The following is a 22,591-nucleotide window of genomic DNA, read 5'->3' on the forward strand; positions in this document are numbered from 1 at the left end:
GCCCTGTTGCCTAGCAGTCCCAGAAGAGCAGTCATAAGAGCTTGTTGCTGAGCAACCGGGGGGCGCATGGTGGTGCACCATCCCCCACGGAGTTTTACAACAGTGGTGGACCTGTACAGTCTGGCCGGGGGCCAAGCCTCCCTCAGGGGGACAAGGGTTGTTAGCAGTAAGTATTTGACCTTAGAATCAAAGACAATAACTTATGTTCTGTGAACTTGCAAGCAATTTATGGAATTATTGATGTAAATTTAATTAAACATGAACTTGGAGCAAGGCAGGTAGCTGTAGCAGCTAGAGTTCTCATTTCAAATACTTTCATTCCAGTTTCTTTCTCCTTCAGGCTTAGTTGCAAGGTAAGTTTTCTGGGTCAATGGAAAGTAATTTTTCTTCATGCCACATGGCATATGTAACTTTCCCTATTAACATTATTTAGCCAAAGCAAATATTTACATTTGAGAAAAACCAGCAAGCTAACTGTGGACTGACCAAGTAGGCCGGAATGGCAAAATATTTGACTCAATATCAATGTAAGAACTTGCTACTAATATTTGAGATACTGCTTTGAGTTTTCTTTCTGTATAGAAAAGTCAGAACATAAGGACTACATCTTATTTTATTTTTAAAATTTAACGTAGTCCATAAATGACTGTTTGGGAGAGTTGATAACATGTGGAAATGAATCAGCTCTCCTAAGAAGGCTGAGTTCTGCTTTTAGGACTTAACCTTGCCTGTGTTGAGCAATGGCTTCTCCCGAAGATCCAGACACAGATATGTTTTTTTTGGGGGGGGGGGTGGGGTAGATTAGCCCTGAGCTAACTACTGCCAGTCCTCCTCTTTTTGCTGAGGAAGCCTGGCCCTGAGCTAACATCCGTGCCCATCTTCCTCTACTTTATATATGTGGGACGCCTACCACAGCATGGCTTGCCAAACGTCGGCACCAGGGATCCGAACGTGGGAACGTGGGAACTTAACCGCTGCGCCACCAGGCCGGCCCCCCCAGGCACAGATTTTAAAGGCCGAAACAGCTCTTTCAATATCTTGGGATAACTCATAGTTGTATCTAAGCCTAAAGTGTGAAGAAGAGGAAGATGCCATTGTCAGATCTGAGAAATAATTAACAATGGCCAGCTAAAAGAAGTAATATAAACCTTTTTTACCTCTCTCCCTCCCACTAGTTTTGCACTTCTGGCCGTGGGCTGTAACTGCCTGTTGATCCAAAGGGTTCTGGAGACAGGGTTTTGCTCTGGGTACAAAGGGGAAGCTTCCTTTCTGGCATTGGGACCCGCACTCTTTGAGGGATCTGTATTCTTTAAAAAAAAAAATAGTTAAAAATTTAAAAATTTCTCTCAAGGGGCTGGCCCCGTGGCCGAGTGGTTAAGTTCGCGCGCTCCGCTGCAGGCGGCCCAGTGTTTCGGTGGTTCGAATCCTGGGCGCGGACATGGCACTGCTCATCAAACCACGCTGAGGCAGCGTCCCACATGCCACAACTAGAAGGACCCACAACGAAGAATATACAACTATGTACCGGGGGGCTTTGGGAAGGAAAAAAAATTAAACAAAATCTTAAAAAAAAAAAAAAATTTCTCTCAAGAATGCACACAGGTTTTTGTTTTGCATACATGCATGCACACTCACTAATGTGTCTAAGCCATTCTATTAGAGTATACTGAGCTATTCTATCAATAGTAATAGAAAATTTAAATGTTTTTCTAAGATGCTCTATTTAAAGTTATTTAGCTTTTAAAAGTGATCCTTTTACTATTTTATCATATGTGTCATCGGCAGGAGCAGTCTACTTGTCTTTGTTATATAAGGATATTTATAAATCGAAAGTATATTAAGCACAGTATGTGCCAGGCATTGTTGTGTATGACTTAAAATAAGCATGTCATTTAAATCTCCCATCAACTCCATGTCATAGATACTATTATTACGGATATTTTACATATGGAAAAGTGTAGGCCTGCCCAGAAAGGGTAAGTGATCAGGCCAAATGTGCACAGTAAAGATTTATAATCAGAAAGTCTGTCTTCAGAATGTGTGCTCTCCATCATCACAGTATATATATATATATTTTGAGGAAGATTAGCCCTGAACTAACATCTGCTGCCAATCCTCCTCTTTTTGCTGAGGAAGACTGGCCCTGAGCTAACATCCGTTCCCATCTTCCTTTACTTTATATGTGGGACGCCTACCACAGCATGGCATGTCAAGCGGTGCCATGTCCGCACCCAGGATCCGAACCAGCGAATCCTGGACCGCTGAAGCAGAATGTGCGCACTTAACAGCTGTGCCACCGGGCTGGTCCCAGAAAGTACCACGTTATTTCATGAAGAGAACCCAGTTGGTATTCACAACAAGCTTGTTTTTACCTTAAAACAATATAATGAGAATGCAAGAGAGTGAAAACTATGCAATCATTTGTTTTCTTATTTTATTTATTTTATTTATTCATTTATTTATTTTTATTTATTTATTTATTTATTTATTATTTTAGTTTCTTATTTTATTCTTTGGGCCTATAGTCTACAGCAGGAAGCCTTTTTAAGCAAGCTTCTTTACATCCATCCAAATTCTATGAATGTGAAAGGTAAATTCTGCAGGCATTTAGCACTGAAGTCGTTTCTCTTCAGTGTGAGATGTGAAGTATATTTTCTTTGGTGTATGAGATGTGAAGGAAGGGGAAATGGTTAAAAGAATAATTAGAGGAAGTGAATAAGTAAATTGTTTTTGAGTCAGTTCTCAAAAAAAATTCATTTTCTTAGAGCTTTGAGATAAGAACCAAAATAATAAGCATCAAGGAACTTCTGTTTAGTCATAAGAAAAAAGTTGTATAGAGGAAAAGTTATATATAAAATCTAGGTCAATAGTTCAAGAATCTTGTGAGTCATTATGGCGCATAGTGGATCTATCACAGACTTTAGAGTCAGACAGAGCTGATCTTGATTCCTGTCTTTGTGACTTATTAGCTATGTGACCTTAGGGAGGTATCTCACCATCTCTGAGCTTTGAATCAAGTCCACTATGTGGTAGATTAATTGTGATGATTAAATGGAGGAAAATGCAAAGTGTAAAATGCAAGGTTTGTGATGTAGAGCAGATGTTACTAACTGTTCAAATCCCTTTATCTCCTCTTCCTCCTGGCAGCAGCGCCAACGACAAAGTAAAAAGAGAGTTTATCCTGGGAGCTGAAGGGTCAGGGGAGTCTCACAGTGGCATTATGGGGTCAAAGTTTATCAACATTTTTAAGACTCTTGGTCAACTTTGCCAAATTGCTGTGTAAAAGCAGTTGTACAATGCAGTCAGTACATTTTTGATTAGAAAACCTGATTGTACTTGGCTATTTCAAATGTTGATGGTATTGACTTGCAACTAAGAAGATGATTAGACTGGATGTTTAACTGCTTTTATTAGCTGAATCTGAAACACGAATATATCTCTAATTCTTAGTTATTTTCTTCAGTTCCTCTTAATTCATTCTTCAGCTATTGATGTTTCAATCAAAAGATTTTTTTAATTAATAATTTCAGATAAGTTAGAAATGTGACACTTAGATACAGTTTTGATTTTGTTTATCTGTGTATATTTATTACCAACTACTCTAGCTTTACCCCTTTGTCCCCTGAAATAGGGTCTGTGTTTCCTCCATGGTATCTACCACATTGTAGACAATAATATTTGCTGAATTAATGAATTGACAAACAGGTTATTTGCAATTTTATGCACATACAATAACCATTAAAGCTCTTGAAAATGTTGCAATTGCCAAAGATCTAGTTAGTAGGTTAGTTTAAAAACTACAACAGTTGTAGAAATCAGGCATATATAGTAGGAAAAAATAGAAGAGAATAGGCTAAGTGTCAGTTAGAGGGAAACCTAAGAATAAGTAAATAAAAGAATTTGAATAGAATGATGCTGATTTTGTGGTGAACACTTTTATAAATGAATACACAAGTTTTCCGTATTTTCACAAAGTTATAAATTCATCTTTTTAGGTGTGCATGGAGTAAGGGTGAGCGTAAAACATTTGCAATGCTTCATTTTAAAGCTATGATATATCTTTTGCTCATGCAAGTACAGATGCATGAATTTTCCATTCACTAATCACTAATTGAGTACCAACAGCATATCTCACTAAGTCCTGTAGATGGATGAATAAAACATGGCCATTCAAGACGTTCACAGCCTGCTGGAGAAGACTGATACACACACACAGCTGTAATGCAAGCAGACGGTGATAAGTGCATCAGAGAGTTATGAACAAAGGGATCCAGGGGCAGGGATTATGATTAATACCCAACTGGTGCAGTTCCAAAGAGCTTTACAAATGAAGCAGCGTTTGAGTTGGGCCTTTAAAGATGGTCTAGGGCCTGCTCCTGAGAGTGAAGGGTGATGCGCATTCTAGATGGAAGAAGCAGGATGTTTTTTATGTGGCCTGTTCATGCAATTCTTTGGGCATTCATTGCCAGCCTCTTGTGGCCAGGGGGGCCAAACCAGCCACGCACAGGAGGAACTCAGGAAGAATTGGTTTTTGAATATCTGAGTGAATGAATGAATGAATGAACAAAATTATAGATCCTTCTTAATATGGGACAATAATTTTCAAAGAAAAAAATTATACTTCATTGAGTGTTGTTTTTCTTCACAGGAAAATTTAAACTTTGTGAACTCTAATTAACATTCATCTCACCAAATTTTAAGAAAATATAGCTGTGGTCTTTATTCCTACCACTCTGCTCTTCTCGTTCTATACTTAATTTCTACAGTTTCATGGTTTGTTTAGATACATGAGTTCAAATATATCCCCCTGGTTTTCTTAGTCTCAAAGTAAAACTTCCTTGAACTGAGGCCACACTGCTGCTTGTATGTGAAATGATATTGGGTTGATATTTTTCATTTCCTTTTTAGAAGCAAAACAAACTCTTCCTGTTATATATGTTCCACATTCTTCAATTAAAAACCTACAACACAATGATGGAGAATAGGCATATATTTCCCATTAGAAAGTGTCCAGGAATATCTGGAGTCCTTAGCTGGGTTTCAAGGAGATGGTATTAACATTTGTGCCACAGATGACAGTTGGGTTATTTTAGTCAAACAGCAGTTTGAGCCAATTAAGATTTGTCACTGTTTTGAGCTCCTTTGCCTTTTCTTTCCCTTTTAGATTCAGCATGTCTTGGAAATTCAAATATATTAGCGTATGATTCCTTTGGTATTTTTTTTCCCTTTGGAAGTCAAAACAAAACTCTTTACAACATTGCAATCCCAAAAGGACTGTGACCACGGCTACCTTTCCAGGATCCCAATCTGAATCTAGTGTTAAGCACGAGAAGCACAGTTTTTACTTTTGTAGTTCTTCAGGGAGGGTAATAACAATGCTGCAGAATTGGCATTTTATTGTATGTGATCTTCCTTGATTCCCAGAGCAACCTGGAGAGATCAGCAAGATAAATATTTTCATCCCCAGGTGATAAGAAAGGCTCTGTCATTTACCTATAAGAAAGGAGATGAGTGCTCAGAGTCAACAGCTGATAGATGGGTGAGCTGGAACTGGGGCTAAGTTCAGTGCTTCCATCTCTATATTGTAGTGCCCTTAGGACTTTCTTTTACTGGATTACTTGTAAGCTATGAGGAAATGTGAGAAGAAAGGAAAAGAGAAGAGTAATGGAATTATTTGAAAATTAACTTAAAATATGGCTAGCATAATGTTGTTGGCATGTGGGGAAAAAGATACTTTATTTGAGAATCGTGGTGAAATATTTCCGCCATATATAATTCTTAGCTTTTATACAAATTAAAAATTCAGTTACTGTTCCGATGTGAATGGTCTGTGGAACATGGATTGGAAGGAACATGCCTCGAACCAGGGACTAGTGAGAGATGTCATCATCTCTGTAAGAGTTCATGAGATGGAGGAAGGTATGAGTAAGAAGCTTCGAGCTAGATGGTGCCTAGGGGGATGAACTGGAAGGAACAGTAAGCTGAGGAACATTATGAGCCTAGAATAGACAGAATTTGGTGGTTTATTAGGAAGAAAGAGAGGAGAGAAGAAAACAGCAGACAGCACTGGACTCTTCCCCCACTCTGAATGATTCTAGTAAAGTTAGACGGCTCATACAAGCATAGGAATTTTGACATTCCTGGCCCTACACTTTGCAGAAAAAGGAACAGATGATCTCTATAATATGAAAGAAACATGGCTTTCTCATCTAGGACAACTAAGTGTTTACTATGTGTTTGCTCAAATGTGTAGACTGCCCAAGTGAAAGGATGGCTCAGTTGTAGCCACCACTTTCAAGAGTATATTTGGAAATGAAGGTAACTAAGTTGTTTTTTGTATTATTAGTTTTAAAATGGGGGCTTTTGATATATACATACCTAAAAGGATATGAACAGGAAAACCATGCAAGTGGGTCGGATGCCTATTCATAGCAAATTTTCAAGTTATCTCTTGATGCTGAAGCGTTGTATGTGGGCTGGATTTTACTGGGTTCATTGTCTCTTCCAGAATTGCAATCACCATATCATATAATTGAGGGAAACAGTGTCCTTGCTCCCCGGTATCGGAATTCAAAGACAAACTGCTACAGGGATTTACTGCTTTTAAAATCATACATTTGAGGAAGGCTGTCACTCAGCGTACTTTCAATAGAAATTTGAGAAACTGAAGAAAAATATATATATTGCTATATCGTTGATGTTGCTATTTAGTAGGAGTGCCTCTAGCTGCTCATGTTACACAGTCTTATAGCAAAACACAGGAAAGATTGCTCAAAATACAATTGATGGGTTTGAATGGTGAACAAAAAAATAAAAAGAAACACACTCCTCATTTATAAGGGAGTATTGGGATGCTTACTCAAAGAAGAGATTCCATCCTCCTATAAATCAGAGAAGTATAAAAGAAAAAGAAATCAGGATGAGGAATGAAAAAATAACATTGAACAGTGTTGGAAAATTGTGTAGTATTTGGCATTAAATTAGATGTTATTGTCCAAGGAATCATTTATTTTTTCCAAAAGACAGAAGGAACAAAAGATATTTCTCTTAATAAATCTTCTTTCCCCCTTTGTTTCCTTCAGGGGTCATGGGATACTGAAAAGCCACTCCATCAAGAGAAATCTGGGGGAAGCTGGAAACCATCAAGTTATTGAGGCCACACGGGGCAGAAGACATAGAGGTAGGTACACATTTGATCCATTGATCCTGCTATTATTCCTGAAAATATCTTTGTTGCTATAAAGCCAGAGGATAGCAAAGAAAAGCTAGCATGGGAGGTCTTTATTTTAGAAAACAAATCAATATAGTTTAATCAGAGCTTCATAGAATCTATTATTAATGTTAAATGAAAAGGAAATAATGCATGTCGAGAACTTGAGATACACATTTCCATCTGTGTCTGCCAGGGACCAGTGATCAGCACAGCGACCAAGCTTGGTTTGATGTTTACATTTGTTGCTGGGCTCATTTAAATTGTTCTCAGCAGACGCAGCTGGTCCACCAAAATAATGTTTTAGATTTATAGCCTTTAAGACAGAAGAGAAGCTCATAATGTTACCTATCAGGTCTTATAAACTTACTACTATTCTAATACTAATCTTCTCAGAGACCATAGTAATAGATTTATAATCAGTACGTACAAGCAAATTTTCTTGATGAAGCTGACTGGGTGACATAAATCTCAAATACTTTTTTGAGAAACAGGTTTCTCTGTGCTGGTGATATATATCTATATATCCATATAGATAGCGTTTGTTTTATATGTATAAATGCATATATATAACAGTGATATATACATATATAAAAGACATCTATTTGTGTAGGTGAATATAAATATATATAGATCTCTGTATATACTCATCTGTATATGTACTATCATACTGTATGTATCTCTATATACTCATATTCACCTACACAAATTACGTGTCCTTTAAACATGAGGCTACATTCCTGTTGCAATCTTATTAATATTTCACAACACTTCTGTTATGATGGTAGGGTATGTATTTGAGGCCACTTCAATCCTGTTGTGCTGTGTTTTCCCTCCTGGAGTGAGAGACTGGCTCCCTTGTTGCTGTTGAGACGGTGGATCAGAGAGGATGGAGTCAGCTGCAGCCCTTGCGAAGGCTCTAACATCCTCCTCCCACTCTCGGATTCCCAGGAGAACAAAGCTCCAAGGGAACAGGAAAGAGTGGAAGACATTAAATTTGGTTTAGGCTCATTGCCTGGTTTTCTCAAAACCAGCACAACTTTCCTTTTAACCTACCATGGGTTCATTTTCATGTGTTATCAGAACATTTTTACTTCAATTTAACTTTTAAACTTGTGTCAGCAGAGAGTAATATACCTTAATTGAATCTACCATTTATTTTGAAGGAATTTCACACCAAAAATTTTATCAAAAGCCTTCATATTTCTACATAAACAACTAAAATCTCCATAATAAGGAAAAATAGCAAGTAAAATCATAAACATTGACTTTTTCTTTAAGGAAAATTAAAACTAACATATAAAATAATTGATGGAGTCTTTATTGTGGGTGGAGTGTATAGTGATTTATAAACATAATCTGATGTAATTCTCACGGTATCTCTGTGTGGGGAAGATAAGGAAGGTACGGTTATTCCCTGTGATAAAGCGCACCTTGCCAAGTGCACACATTTAACTAGAGGGTGGTGAAGTTAGGATCTGAGCCTAATTTTATCTGATACTTAAGCCTATGTCCTTGACCAGCTTGGATAGAAAGATTTGGCAGGAACTAAAATACTCTGTTTAGATGAGCAAAGTATCTTGTTTATATCAGGTATTTATAATCAGTGGTTGAAAATACACACTTTTAAGGAACACATTATCCCATGCTCTATGAACTCTACAAAAGAGATGAAGCATTTTTCTGACTCATTTAGTAAAAAGTGTAATACTAAAAAAACAAAAAACAACCTAGTAAAAGTAGCACAAGAAAGAAAAATCACAAAAATTCATTGCAATGTTAGATACGGGAAATCTAACGTTGTAGAAATCAACAAAACAATAAAATAGCAAATGGTGTTTATTCTAGGAATGTACAAGTGGCTCAATATTGGGAAATTTGTTAAAATAATTTCATAGTCTAAAGAATAAACTAAAGAATAAAACTCCTATTGTTTTACTTCCTAATAGATTCCAAATGACATTTGATAAAATGCAGCTATATTTCTTTTAAGAAAACACAGATAAGTACAACATAGTAATTTAGGAATAGAGAGATGTTATTAAATTGTGAAAAAACAATTTCAAGAAAACAGACAAACGTTAGAGACTTGCTACATGCCCAATTGCATCACCTATAGTTAGCATTGTTCTATAAATTTTAGCCAATGCAATAAATTTAAACAATGACTAACATTTTTAAAGTTCTTATAATATATGCTAGAATTGGTTCTAAATACTTTATAAATATTAATTCATTTAATCTTCACAACAATCTAAGAGGTATGAACTACTATCATTCTCATTTTACCAATTAGGAAGCTGAGGCTCAGAGAAGCTAAGTTGGTTGGCCAAGGTCACACAGCTAATAAGTGGTAGAGCTGAATTAGAACTCAAGTGCTTTAACTTATGAGTCTTTAATCTTAAGTAGTACATGCTGCTTCTCAAAGGTTATAATTATTAGAAAAGAGGTGATATCTTTTTTCCTTAAAATGTGTACATTTTTTGCTGTTAATAGGTGGCTTTTTCTTAGGAAGCTTAAAGGTCTTGGTCCTAGGGTTGGCTAACAGCCATCATCGTGTCCTACTTATAAAGACTTTTAGGTCCTCGTGAAGTTATATCCTTGGCAGATCCATCCTGCTGGCTCATAAGACATGCCTGGAAATATACAAATCTAAAAAAAAAAAAAATACAGCTTAGACCCGAGCTCTAATACCTTTGCTAAACAAATGTTAGTTTAAGCATGCATCTTTATTTGTTCTTAGATACACACTTAGCATACGTGTTATTGACCATCCTCAGAAAATGGCCTGCAAGTAGCCAAAAGAAATGTAAAAAAGGTTTTCTTCTTCTTATGAGTAATAAAAGCAAAAGTTAGGCTTAGCCATTTTGTGTTAAATAAGAGTCACAAAATCAAACAAGCACAACTCTAAGATAAAGAAATAAATCTTGTTAATTTTCATGCTAGCCAGGCTGTCACTTTTGAAGACTGTTAAAAAGCTATTTGTAAATCTTGAATTCTGGAGGGGAAAACGGGCAACAAAGCAAATAAAACAACCAACAATCCTAAGAGCAGAACAGACACCTTTGTAAAGGAGAGAAAAGGGAATGTATACGAGAGTGGGGGTGGTCATTGACAGTTTAGCCTAATTACGACTGATGAAAACAAGTGTTATTTAATGTTCATAGTATTTGCAAAACTCATTTTCTCATTCCTTCATTCAGTAAATATTTACTGAACACTTACGTCATTTACCCTGTGCCAGGCACTGTTGTGGGCACTGAGTACACAGAGCTGAAGACACTTTGCAATTCCCCAGGGTTTGCGAACTGCCAGAATGGAAATGCTGATTGGAGAAAAACTGACTAGTGGATTGTGAGGAGACCCAAAAGAGCGTATATTACAAGTGGCTGATGGTCAGTACTTTGAGGAGGTCGTAGGAAGGATGTGCTCACTTTCTTCAACCACGTGAGGAATGTCATCTGTTCTGTGTGACTGAGGAGGGTGAGCAGATGGGAATCAGAGGAAGACACATTTTTTTTTTTAATCAAAGGAATGGCTGCCTGAAATTATAACAAGCTAATTCTGGTAACCGAGATGGTTCCAGAAGCTTCTTACCACTAGGAAGGAATATAGCACAAAGGATTCATATACGGGATGGCGAGGGGCTGGGGATGAAGGGTTGGTAGTTAACTCGTCTTTGAGGACAAAAGTTCCAGGATCTGTTATTGAGATCACTGATGTGGAAAGGGCTTCCCTGAAGACAGTGCAGTAAGGGACTCCGAGGCCGCTTTGGAGTCAGGCACACCAGCTTTGCACTTAACTCTTAGACTTTGGCCAAATTTCTTATCCCTGAGCCTTAGTTCCTACATCGGAGTCATGGAGATAGTAATTGTATATGTCTCACAGGACTGGGGTAAGAATGGAATAAAATAATGAGTGTAAACGAACTAATTTAAAGTGTTCAGCCTATAACAGACACTCAAGAAATGGCACTGTTATTATGGGGACCTACAGTCTTATCTTGGGATAATGCCTTAAGCAATCCAGAAAGTTAAAATGATGCCCATTAGTGTAGAAAGTCCCTCTCTCCCTAACCGGAGATTTATAAAAACAAAATCTTTCTGAAATGTGCAGTGAGAAATAGTAAACATGTTTGACATTACAAAACACATGGGACCAGTTGTTCCATTTGTTAGCATTTGCTTATTATTTGTCTGTCCTTAGATACTGGAAAGATTCCTTTTTTAGCTTAGTCTCTAGCTCTTTGAATTATACTAAGCGACCTATATTGTCAACCTCTTTTTGTCATGGCAAAAGGGTCTTGGACAATGCGTTATGACCTGTACGGTGCGTGTTAGATGAGTTTTAAAGTTGTCGGGGCTTTGGTTGTAACTCAGTATCTGTGTTGCAATCAGTTCCTCTGTTTCAGTCATGTTGCTGGTATCAACCGTCAAATAACTTGAATTAGCCATTAAGAAGGCCAATAGGACCTCAGATGGTTGTTCTACAGCCAGGTTACGCCAACATGAGCCAATACAGCAATTGCTGGTTGCCTGTAATATCAACTCAACAGACTGTGGTTGACTGGGAGTTATGCTTACCAGCTAAATAAACGAGCTATTTCAATACTCTATGCTTACTTTTCCAGGCCTATCTTTGATTAGCTCCATCTTCTCTGTGTTTCCGTAGTCCATGTGCTGTTTTCCACTAGGTAATTTATACATTCAGACCTTTAAACAATGCAGAGAAGAACAAAGAATAAAATCAATTCCAACCTCACAGAATTGACACATTTTGTTTGATAATATTTGCTTGAAGTCTTCTTTAAAGAAATAAAGTGCCACAATTAGTTGTCTCCTTTCGGAAGCATCTATGAATTAGTGTGTATTGTTCCAATCCATTTTGTACTTTTACCCATGTATTTATGCAACCATTCCAATATTTAGCCCTGGTTTGTGTTTTCAAAATTTATGAAAATAATGTCACACTGCTTTTCACAGCACTATGTTTTTGCGATCTATGGAGTTATATATAGTTCTAGCTCTGTTCTCTCTGGTGGAATTTGTGTTTTCCTTGATAAGACATTTGCTGTTTACATCTAGTGGCCTTCACTACTCCTAAATTTGGCCTATGGATGACAGGATGTTATTGCTGGAAGAGTTAGGAGAAAATATTTTTTTTCCAATTTATGTCTTTATATATTATCAACACTGGGAATTTTTGAAAATGACAAAAGCAGAACCAGAGGGGAAGTCAGGAAAATGTAAATAAACTAGGACTTTCCCAGGCCAACCACAATGGAGGATTAACCTGCATATGAAGAAAACAAGGCTGGCTTGGGGTGAAATGACTTTCTGGGTTACACAGCTGGTTAATGGCCTTGAAATACCATTCCTTGAAATACCCAGCCCAAACCTCAAAATCAAACAATTGCATAGGGAAGATACAGAAAGCTTTCTAGTCTTTTGTTCTTTTCATCATGCTACTTATGTTTAAAAAGATGTAGAGAAGTAAGATAATGGATTCTTAGGACCACCTCATCAGGAAAGTGCCTGATATTCTGCTTCAGAATGGCTGGTTACGGTATGGTTTTAATCCATCATTTTTTCCTTATGATCGCTCTCTCCCTGTGCAGGTAAACCTAACTGTTGCCTCTTTCCCCTGGATAAAACACTCTGTCCCAGTTGTCCCAATAGGTAGTGGAATGTGGCCAGGTAAATCAGATTTCACTGGTGATCAGAAGTCATCTCTTTTCCAGTTACTCGTCAGCTTCATTTTGCTCTGCACTTGTCTTTTTAACAGGTGGCCAGTTAAGAAATGGGACGTGTCTGTTTCTGCAAGGTTTGGGTGTGCCAAGATTGTGCTGGAGATAGAGAACTGACTCGCTGATTAACTAAGGCTTTTCAGTTCCAACTCAGGTCTGCAATTTCCCTGAACCAGACCCAGTCTCGGGTGTAAGGTGGTATTGCAATTATATCATTTATAGTACATGGAGTTAGGACAAATGATTCATCATTTCATTTTTATTTTAAACTTCTAAACTAATGCAACTCCTGGGATTAAAAGTCTTGCAAATGGTTTTTAAATTTTACTTGTTTCAAAGTTGTTTTCCCAAGATGTTTTATACATTTACAAGATAAACAAAACCAGTATTCTTGACTACATGCTGGAAAGTTAGGTGATATATTGAAAGTGAAGATTTATCTTGTGTTAAGTATCAAGTTGCACCTAATTATGTTCTTATTAAAAGTGTGCTAATTTGATTATTTTACACATAAATTCAGCCTATAAAGTCCTAATTTACAGATGCTTGAGAACAGACAGTATTTTGATTGTCAGCCTATTATCCTGCCTTGTAAATAACAAAGAAATTTTAACTATAGTCATAAAAAATAAAAATCCATTGGTAGGGAAATGTAGGAACTTATGGTTGCTTTTAAACGCAGCCCTAAAAGGTCAAGGACATAACTGTTGAAAAAATGAAATCATTGTCCAAAAGCTGCGCATGAGCTGATTATTGTTTGTCTCAGATGATGTATCTTCAGATTGCTGGAAGATGTCATGAATATTTTAGCTGCTGCTGCTGATTATTATTATTTTTTAAATATTGGCACCTGAGCTTTTTTCTTCTTCTTCTTCTGCCCAAAGCTCCTCAATACATAGCTGTATATTCAAGTTGTAGATCCTTCCGGTTGTGCTATGTGGGATGCTGCCTCAGCATGGCCTGATGAGTGGTGTGTAGGTCCGTGCCCAGGATCCGAACCAGCGAAACCCTGGGCCACCGAAGTGGAGCAAGGGAACTTAAGTGCTCAGCCATGGCGTCGGCCCTGATTATTATTAGTCTTCAGTGTATAACGGTTCTGTATGTGTGGGCACGGCTGCTGCAGGGTGGCTGGAAGGACAGTGTCTCTCAAAGTCATATCCATGTTGCCTATCTGTGAAGACTCTTCTTTGGTTTAGTTTGGGTTTTGGTTATACGTTACTTGTTTGTTATGTGGGACATGGCTCAACTTTGTGAGCTGATGCTAGAGGGCTACCCAAAATGAGCCACTTCACTTAAAATTATTCTGCATGTTAGTTTGTGGAGTCTGTTTTCAGTAAATGCATATCATAACTTAATCACACCACATCACGTTGTAATTTCAACAGTACTTTATAATATTTCTTTGGCTGTTTTGCTTATGGCAATTTGCTAGCCCACCGTCTGGGATTTCCATAGTCTTTCTGACAGTAGGTGAACATTTGAATGAAACAAAAGATTTGGTGGAATGTTAGAAGTCAAATCTCTATTTTGTACCTTGCTTTGCCACTGCATGAGTCTTAGTCATTCAGAGATACCCTGCATTTGCGGCACAGCGCAGTGGAGCAAATCATTGAGGGCACATTTGAGTCCCTCTTGTGCCATTTTTTAGCTATTTGTCTTCAGGTAAATTACGTAACCTCTCTGTCTCAGGTTTCTTACTTGTAAAATGGAACTGACAATAGTACCTATCTTATAAAGTTATTAAGAAGATTAAATCAATTGATATTTGTGAAGCACTTTGAATAATGCCTATATGACTATTTGTTTAATAAATTTTTAATGTGATTGAATTTCATTGGGTCTGATTTCTATTAAGTGAATTTCCAGTTTCAAGCTCCTGTTTCTTACCTTTGTTTTGAACACCTTTAACTTATTAAACTTATGTTGGTGAAAACATTGTTTCTATGCAGAGTATTAGTGGCTACATGGTCTAACATTGACGATATTTTTGTCACTTGTTTTAAATTAAGGCCCTATGCATAACTAAAAAATTGTCTTAAAATTGGGGCAAAATATCTATATCATAGTTGTATAGACTGACAACCTCTCTAACTGGGGTTGGAACTTGTTTTTGTATTGTGTAGACATTTTATGTACCTTCTAAAGGGTTATCGTCACTTACTTTTTTCAATTTATGTCATTATAAATGTGCGGTTGGATGGCAGGCTCTTTGGAAAACTGAATTTGATTATTGCTTTTCACCTCTGTGGTGTCAGTGAAAATATTCCACTGTCTATCAGGTTTCTTTAGTACAGGTTGGTACACGACTTTTATCTTTTTAAGCATATCACACACCCATAACTCTTTGTGAAGCAATTCACAGTCTCTTTTAATTAAGCTTGAAACCTGTTAAATTGAAATATTTTGTAGGGCGTAGAGCAGTTTAATGTCAGAATCAGAACTTGGTGGTAGAGGGATGGATTCGTTTGTTTTTTAAAGACAGAACACACCCACCAGGGCGGAAGCAGCCATTGAAATTGGAACTCATTTCAGCTGATGGGAGAAAGTCCGGCCAAGCTGGTGGGCTTATCACCTGGAGAGAATGATGATGTCAACAGGAGGCTGTCCTGAGAGGCAGGAGGTCGGAGTCTGGGAAGACCAGGAAGATGCAGCAGATGGTGTCCCGGTGGGTGGGCGGGCCATGGTGACATAGAGTCTGGCAGTAGGTGATATCCAGGCAGATAAACAGAGATCTGATCACAGATAGTGGGGCTCCAGGGTTGGGGCTGGGACTGCCTCACATTCAGGCCCTAGGAAAGCTGGATAGGCTAGTGCAGAGGCCCATTTTGGAGACAGTAGAGTACTATCCAGGGCATTAAAGCAGAGACTCTTATGTGGGGCCACAGGTTAAAGGGAACTTGTAACACCCTTAGTTTTGGGGGATGTGTGATCTGGAGGGAGACTAGAGTAGAGAGCCAGGCAGATCTTTATAGATGCTAGCTTTCATAGTCCTTAGTATAGACTCATGTGACTGTCTTTTGAAAATTGAGAAACTCAAGCGTGTTAATTACTAAACTATGCTTTACTTTGTTGCTACTGAGTTTATTGCTAGAAGGCACCTTTGATGTAATCAGCCTTGTCATTTTGTAAAGCTTGCAATAACCTTCAGATCAGACTAAATCCCATGCAGTTGAAACTGGCCACATGGAGCCTAGGTTAAGTGAAGCATACAGTATAGAGATATTATTCCCTACGCTTCTTGGATTTATCCTAAGGAGGAGGTCATGTATCAGGGAAGAAAAGATAAAATGAGAGGATTAGCAAGTAAGTGTTTTTTTCTGGCTGAGCTTGTTTGAAACGGAGGAGAAAATGGCATGTAAGTTGCTGAATTAATTTCCTTATAATGACATGGTGTTAACTGGCCTTTTCTCTGGCTATCACTGTTTAGGGGAATGTCAGACCTAGTTTTGCTACTTGGGAATGCTCTGCATCAAACTGGGGCCTCCACCTCCAAGGACTAAGAGAGAAAATTGGGCACTGGTTCTTTCGCTTGTGTCTTAGCTTTTAACAGCTTTCTGCTCCTGATCTAGATTTTATGCCTCTGACATATTTGTGGTTAAAGAAAAGAAACCCTCAAATGAAACAAAATTCAAGCATTCCCATTCCTTGCATTTTGAATTAAATCTTAGGCTGATGTTTGCTTATCTTTTTTAGATTTTACTTGGTTCTTATGAAATTCCAAAGCTTCATCATTGTTTCTCCAAGTACTGTTTTCAGTAGAAGAAAACTCATGATTCTTTCTAATAGACTTTCTTCATAATGGTGAATATTGTCTAGAAAACTACGCATTCATTTATCAAATGAGTTAATTCAAGTAATTAGGATCAGGATAAACTTGGCTGTCAGAAATCTAGTTTAAAATTCTGACCTTCTTTGTAGATTTGGGGCAAGTTATTTACCAGACTGTGTTTTAGTTTCATATCTCTTTCCACTATCTTCATAGAAATGCTGTATTTCTGGTATACCTTTGAGAATCGCAATGGATAATCAACCTTCCCTTTTTTTAATGGAAATTTTTTAGTGGAAATCACTTTAATATGTCCCACTCTTATATGCCCTCATAATTTGAACATAATTGTATTAGTCAGGGTTCCACCATAGAACAGAACCAGTAGAAGATATATATTAAAACACTTATTGCAAAGGATCAGCTTAAGTATTTGTGGATGCTGGCTAGAAGAGTCTGAAATTTTAGGGCAGGAAGGGCAGACTGGAAGCTCTGGGGCAGAACTAATGCTGCAGTCCGTACTGGCTTTCTTCTTCCTCAAGGAAAGCACAGTTCTGCTCTGAAGGTCTTTCGGATGATTGGATCAGGCCCACCCAGATTATTGAGAATCATCTCCTTTACTTAAATCAATTTATTGTAGATGTTAATCACATCTACAAAATTCCTTCACAGCAGCGTTTGCATCAGTGTTTGATTGAACAAGTGGGGACCACAGCCTAGCCAAGTTGATGCATAAACTTGACCATCACAGTCCACTTCTTGTCGACTTAGCACCCATACCCATTTCCTCACATCAGACTTAATCTCAAGATCAAGACAACAACAAAGTCATACTTCCACCTGACATGATACAGCCATCCAGTGTGTAATTGAAAGCATGCTATCCCTTCCCCAGAAGAGGATGCAAGGTCATTGGGTGTTCACTCTTCTCCTCATGTCCTGTAACTTAAAATACAGCGATGTAAAGTCAGCTATTATTAATATATCTTATGTTAGATGATAAGCACACGAGAGGGAACAAAGCAAATATATTTGATACAAACATACACACACAAACATTATAACAAATAAGTAAGAAATACTCATATCTTAGAGTCCTCATTTCTGGAATTGGTCACATGGTCATAGCTGGTATTTACAACTCCCTTCTTCCACTACCCATTCCATATATTCCATATTCCCTTTGCTCTCAAGCAGGTACATCAGCTGTTTATTATTCTTTGCCTGGTGGGGTGACCCAAACCTTCATTCCCGAAGGGTCTGAGCCATTAGCAGTTGTTTTGTGGGTTTTATTGACTTGTGAATTGAACTGTGGTTTTCAATGGCAGTAATAAGAGACGCCCTAAGGGATCTCCTTTATTCCCGACCCTCCATTGTGTAGTACAGCCCAATTGCCACTTGGTAATCACCCCAGGCAATATAGAAACTCCCATCTTTTCCTATTGACTCAGAGGCCTGGGGAGCCTAAAGTGCCTGGTATCAGTCTTTACTCTCAGTTCAATGGAATTGTTGTGTCTCCTGGTGGAAGCACTCTTTCCTTTGAAACTACGACCCCTCAACCAGCAAAGCATAGGATCACAGGGATGGGAGGCAAAATTTTGCTAGGGATAATAGTGAGTGGTGCCACCCCCATTTATACCCCTTGATTCCTGGACCCATGAATCCTATCTGGGGAGACAGAATGTCATATATTGGATGCTGATTTAGAGTATATATAGCCTCTTGGAGGATATTGCCAGAGCCCCGTCAAGTACTGCCACCTCACAAGCACTGTAACTGCATCTTCAAAGGCCATCCCACTGTTCCATCATGCCATCTGCTTCAAGACGATGAACATGGTAATAGCAGTGAATGAGCATTGTTGGACTTCATTTGCTGTGAAGTGAACTTCTTGATCAGAAATAATGCTGTATGGAATACCATGATGGTGGGTAAGGCATTCTGTAAATCCACATATGATAGTTTTGGAAGAAGTATTGCATGCAAGGACAGCATCTCTATATCAAGAACGTCTATTGGAGTAAGAGTAAAGCACCACTCCTTCTCTGGTGGAAGCAGTCCAGTATAATCAACCTGCCACCAGAGAGCTGGCTGATGATCCTGGGGAATGGTGCCATATCAGGAACTCAGTGTTGCGTCTGCTGTTGGCTGATTGGGCACTCAGTAGTGGCTGTAACCAGGTAGGCCTTAGTGAGGGCAACTCCATGTTGCGGAGCCTATGTATAATCTTTACCTTTGCCATCATGGCTGCTGTTCATGAGCCCATTGGGCACTGACACCAGGGGCTGTTAAAAGAGACACAGTATCCACAAAATAGGTCATCCTATCTATTTGGTTATCAAAATACTCCTCTGCTGAGGTCGCCCTTTGGTGAGTATTCACATGGAACACAAGTATCTCCTCGTTCTTACCCATTCAGAGGAGTCTATCCACATGCCTCTTCCCCAGATTTCTTTGTCACCACTTTCCAATCATTTTCTTTTGCAAATTACTGACCATCCAGTCAAACCATTGGTCACAGTCTATGAATCAGTACACTTTTGTACCTTTGGCTATTTTTCCTTCCAAGCAATGTGAGCACCTTTCAGCACTGTCAAAGGTCTGACCCCTGGGAGGATTTCCCTTCATCGTTGTCCTTCAGAGATTTATTAGAAAGGGGCTGTAGTGTAACAACTGTCTGCTTTCAAATGACGCCTTCATACCATCCAGAACCATCTGTAAGCCAGACCCAAGTTTTCTCTTCCTCAGTCAGCTAGTTTTGGGAACTCCCATGAGGCATTAAGTATGGACTGGTAGAGAGTAGGTAATGTAGCAAGAGTAGGGGCCATGGGCATTTGGGCCACTTCCCCATGTAATTTACTTAGGGCCTCCAGGGCCTGCTTGAGCCCAATCTTGTATAGACCTCCTCCAGTTGGTATTGGAGAGCTTCTGTGCATGCCCAGCTTTATGGCTTGGTGGTCAGACAGCAATCAGTTCACGATGTGCAGCTCAGCTTTCATGGTAATTTGGTCCCCATGATTGGGCATTCATTTTCTACTAAGGCCCAGTTGTGAGCCAAAAGTTGTATCTCAAAAGTAGAGTAGATATCTGCAGAAGAAGGTAGGGCTTTGTTCCAAAAGCCTCAGAGTTTGCGTTCTGATTTACCTATAGGGGCTGCCAAATCTCCAAGCAGCATCTCTGTCTGCCACTGGCTTTCATAGGAGAAGGCTGGGAGAAAGATCAACAGTATGAAATTTGAGGCAGTATAGCAGGTTCTCAATGGGAGTTAACCTCCCCTTCATTCAAAGGGCTCTGGGTCTGTAAACTAGGTCAAGACTAGGAATTAATTGAGAGGTAGTGACTCTGTTTTGATTATTCTAGATATACTTCTGTATATCAGCCCTAGAATTCTTATGTTTATACAGATCATGTAAGAATTTACTAGACCGTCCTTTATTTATTTCCTAGAGACACCATGGTCAGCTAGCCAACACCACAGGTCTCTCTCTGCAAGTCAGACTATTCTGATTACTGCTTTGGCTGTGCGGTCCACTATGGTAACCACATCTACATTTTCTTTGGTGATTAAGTGCTGCCACTTGGCCCTGTTGCCCTGGCACCCAATTTTTCCCATTGTATTTGGGGATTCCAGTTCAGCGGCAGCAATTCTCACTGTAATTTCTGACCTATAGAGAAGAGTTACCTAAGACTTCTTCAAGGATGCTGGGACTCCCCTCACAAATGTATTTCTCATAATCATAGTAAAGGTGTGTCCTTTGGATCCTTCAGGAGTCCAAAGAACAGGTTTTACATGATAAAGCCACCTTAACATTTATTCCACAGTATACCAAAGCAATTTGTTGTGGCATTTTGATTTAATATAATGTTGGTCCATTTTTCAACCAACCAACCAAAATGTTAGACCTCTTTCTAGCCCTTTGAGTCCAGAATCTCTGCTTAAGAAGCTCATATCATAAATTCATTCTGATCCAACTATATGTTCCTTCCACAATTATCCAATATCATTAATATCCATCCACATACATATTCCCTAGATTTCTATCCATATCAACTGGAAAAATCAGACATTTCTTTTTATGTGTAGCACACTTCTTCATGGGCCAAACTTTGTACCTCACCCTTTTGAACCTGCTGGAACATAAGTCTAGAAGCAAAGACGGGTGACGGGTAGGTCCTGAGGAGAATCAACGGTGTCTTGCAAGACCTGTACCTCAGGAGACTATTACAGGTTCTTCCAGAAAAGCAGGGGTTAACTTCCTCAGACAGGGGTGGAAGGGTGGCTTCTACTGGCAAAGATGACTCACAGAATTTAAGAGTTTGATATCCTCAGCTTCATTAGGATTCCCCAGATGTCTCCATTCCAATTTTCAAGATCCCATTCCTTCCCAATCGATGCCCTCACTTGAACAGAAGATGTTCTGCAAGGTTGGGAATTCAATTTGTGTTGTAATTCAGCAATTTAGAGGATGGGATTCTGGGTTTAAAATCTCAACCCTACAGCCACAGGAGATAAGCGTTTCCTTCTGGGTAGACACAGAAGCTTTCAGGTCATTTATGCAGAGGTTGAACTGGAAATCTCAAACCATGAGCTCATCCTTTTTTTTACTCTTTTCTGCATTGCAGTTTGGAGCAACTGGCCAAGAGAGAGATTATATAAGTATGGTTTATGTGATTATAGAGGCTGGCTAGGCAAGTCCAAAATCCACAGGGCAGGTTGGCAGGCTGGGAACTCTCTGGCAGCAACTGAAGCTGCAGTGTACAGGTGGAACTACTTCTTTCTCAGGGAAACTACTGTTCTGTTCTTTCAAGTAAGGCATGCCCAGATTATTGAGGATAATCTCGTTCACTTAAATCAATTGATTATGGATGTTAATCACATCTACAAAATTCCTTTACAACACCACCAGATTGGTGTTTGATTGAATAACTGGGGACTATAGCCTAGTCAAGTTAACACATAAAACTGACCTTTCTGATTGTTCAGTTTTGTTCTTGATAACTCATAGCCGTCACACACTTGTAGGCAGATGTAAATGATGTGTCCACAAAGACTACAGCCAATTACTCAAGCACAGGCTCTCAAACTTGGTTTCTTGAAAAAGTTCTAGCTAATAGTTTGCTTTTGGGTCATTTATTTTTCCTACAAAAATAGAATGAAGTATTGCAGCTACAATATGCTTTTTGGTACCATAATGTGGTTGGTTTTTCTTTGCAAAGAGAATTAGCCGTAGTGACTTTTTCTCAACAGTTTTTTTTTCTTTTCATCCTCCAGAAAATCATCTTATCTAGGGTCTATGGCTATCAGCGTCTTTAAATTGACAATATTTACCTATTGATCTGATTTTGCTAAGAGGTTTAGAATTTAGTTTTATTTAGCTAAGAATTCTAGATTCTGTAAATCCCAGAAGGCTGGTCCTTGGATATCTGAGCTTTCTCAGTATCTTGTTTAGAATGTACTTCAAAAAAAAGAAGTTAGGTTGACGTGTGACTAAAATGTTATCTCTGCTAGGGGAAAGGGGCACGTTCCTGAGTGAACATTTGGTTGTTAATCACAAAACAAGATGACGGCTTCCTGGATTGCTTTTTCCAGGTGACTATCACCTTCAGCCAAGCTCACGTGACTTGTTTACTTGGAATAATGGTGTGTGTTCGGCCATTCTCTTCTCTTGTGTTTGTTCTGGTGGCCAAGTGTCAAGACATAAATTGCTTTGACAGGATTTCAGGTGCAATCTATGGCTGGGAGAAAGATTTTTGTGGGAAATGTCTAGGGCAGCTTAATCGATGCTTTACAATTCGAACAGATGGGAGAAGGGAGATTGGGAGAAGGAGGAGTCTGATTCCAAAACATGGACTTTTTCTTCCATATTGA

General features: G+C 38.7%; 1 protein-coding gene across 9 annotated transcripts in view; it reads left to right on the forward strand.

Moving 5' to 3' along the window:
• PKIB (cAMP-dependent protein kinase inhibitor beta) overlaps positions 1 to 22,591 on the forward strand; it is a 98,898-nt gene that overhangs the window by 16,052 nt on the left and 60,255 nt on the right. For 6 of the 9 annotated variants that reach the window (XM_023651005.2, XM_070223700.1, XM_023651002.2 and 3 more), the window contains one exon: positions 7,083 to 7,180. Coding sequence is in view for 1 of the 9 variants with exons in the window: in XM_003362368.5 (XP_003362416.2) it covers positions 7,083 to 7,180 (98 nt within the window). In the remaining 8 variants the exon portion in view is untranslated. Of the gene's footprint in view, positions 1 to 36; positions 167 to 7,082; positions 7,181 to 22,591 lie in introns of those variants that run through there. The other 3 variants (XM_070223702.1, XM_005596905.4, XM_023651007.2) reach the window with 1 other exon arrangement.

Source organism: Equus caballus, chromosome 10 (assembly GCF_041296265.1).
Source record: "Equus caballus isolate H_3958 breed thoroughbred chromosome 10, TB-T2T, whole genome shotgun sequence".
In the NCBI taxonomy this organism is placed as follows: domain Eukaryota; kingdom Metazoa; phylum Chordata; class Mammalia; order Perissodactyla; family Equidae; genus Equus; species Equus caballus.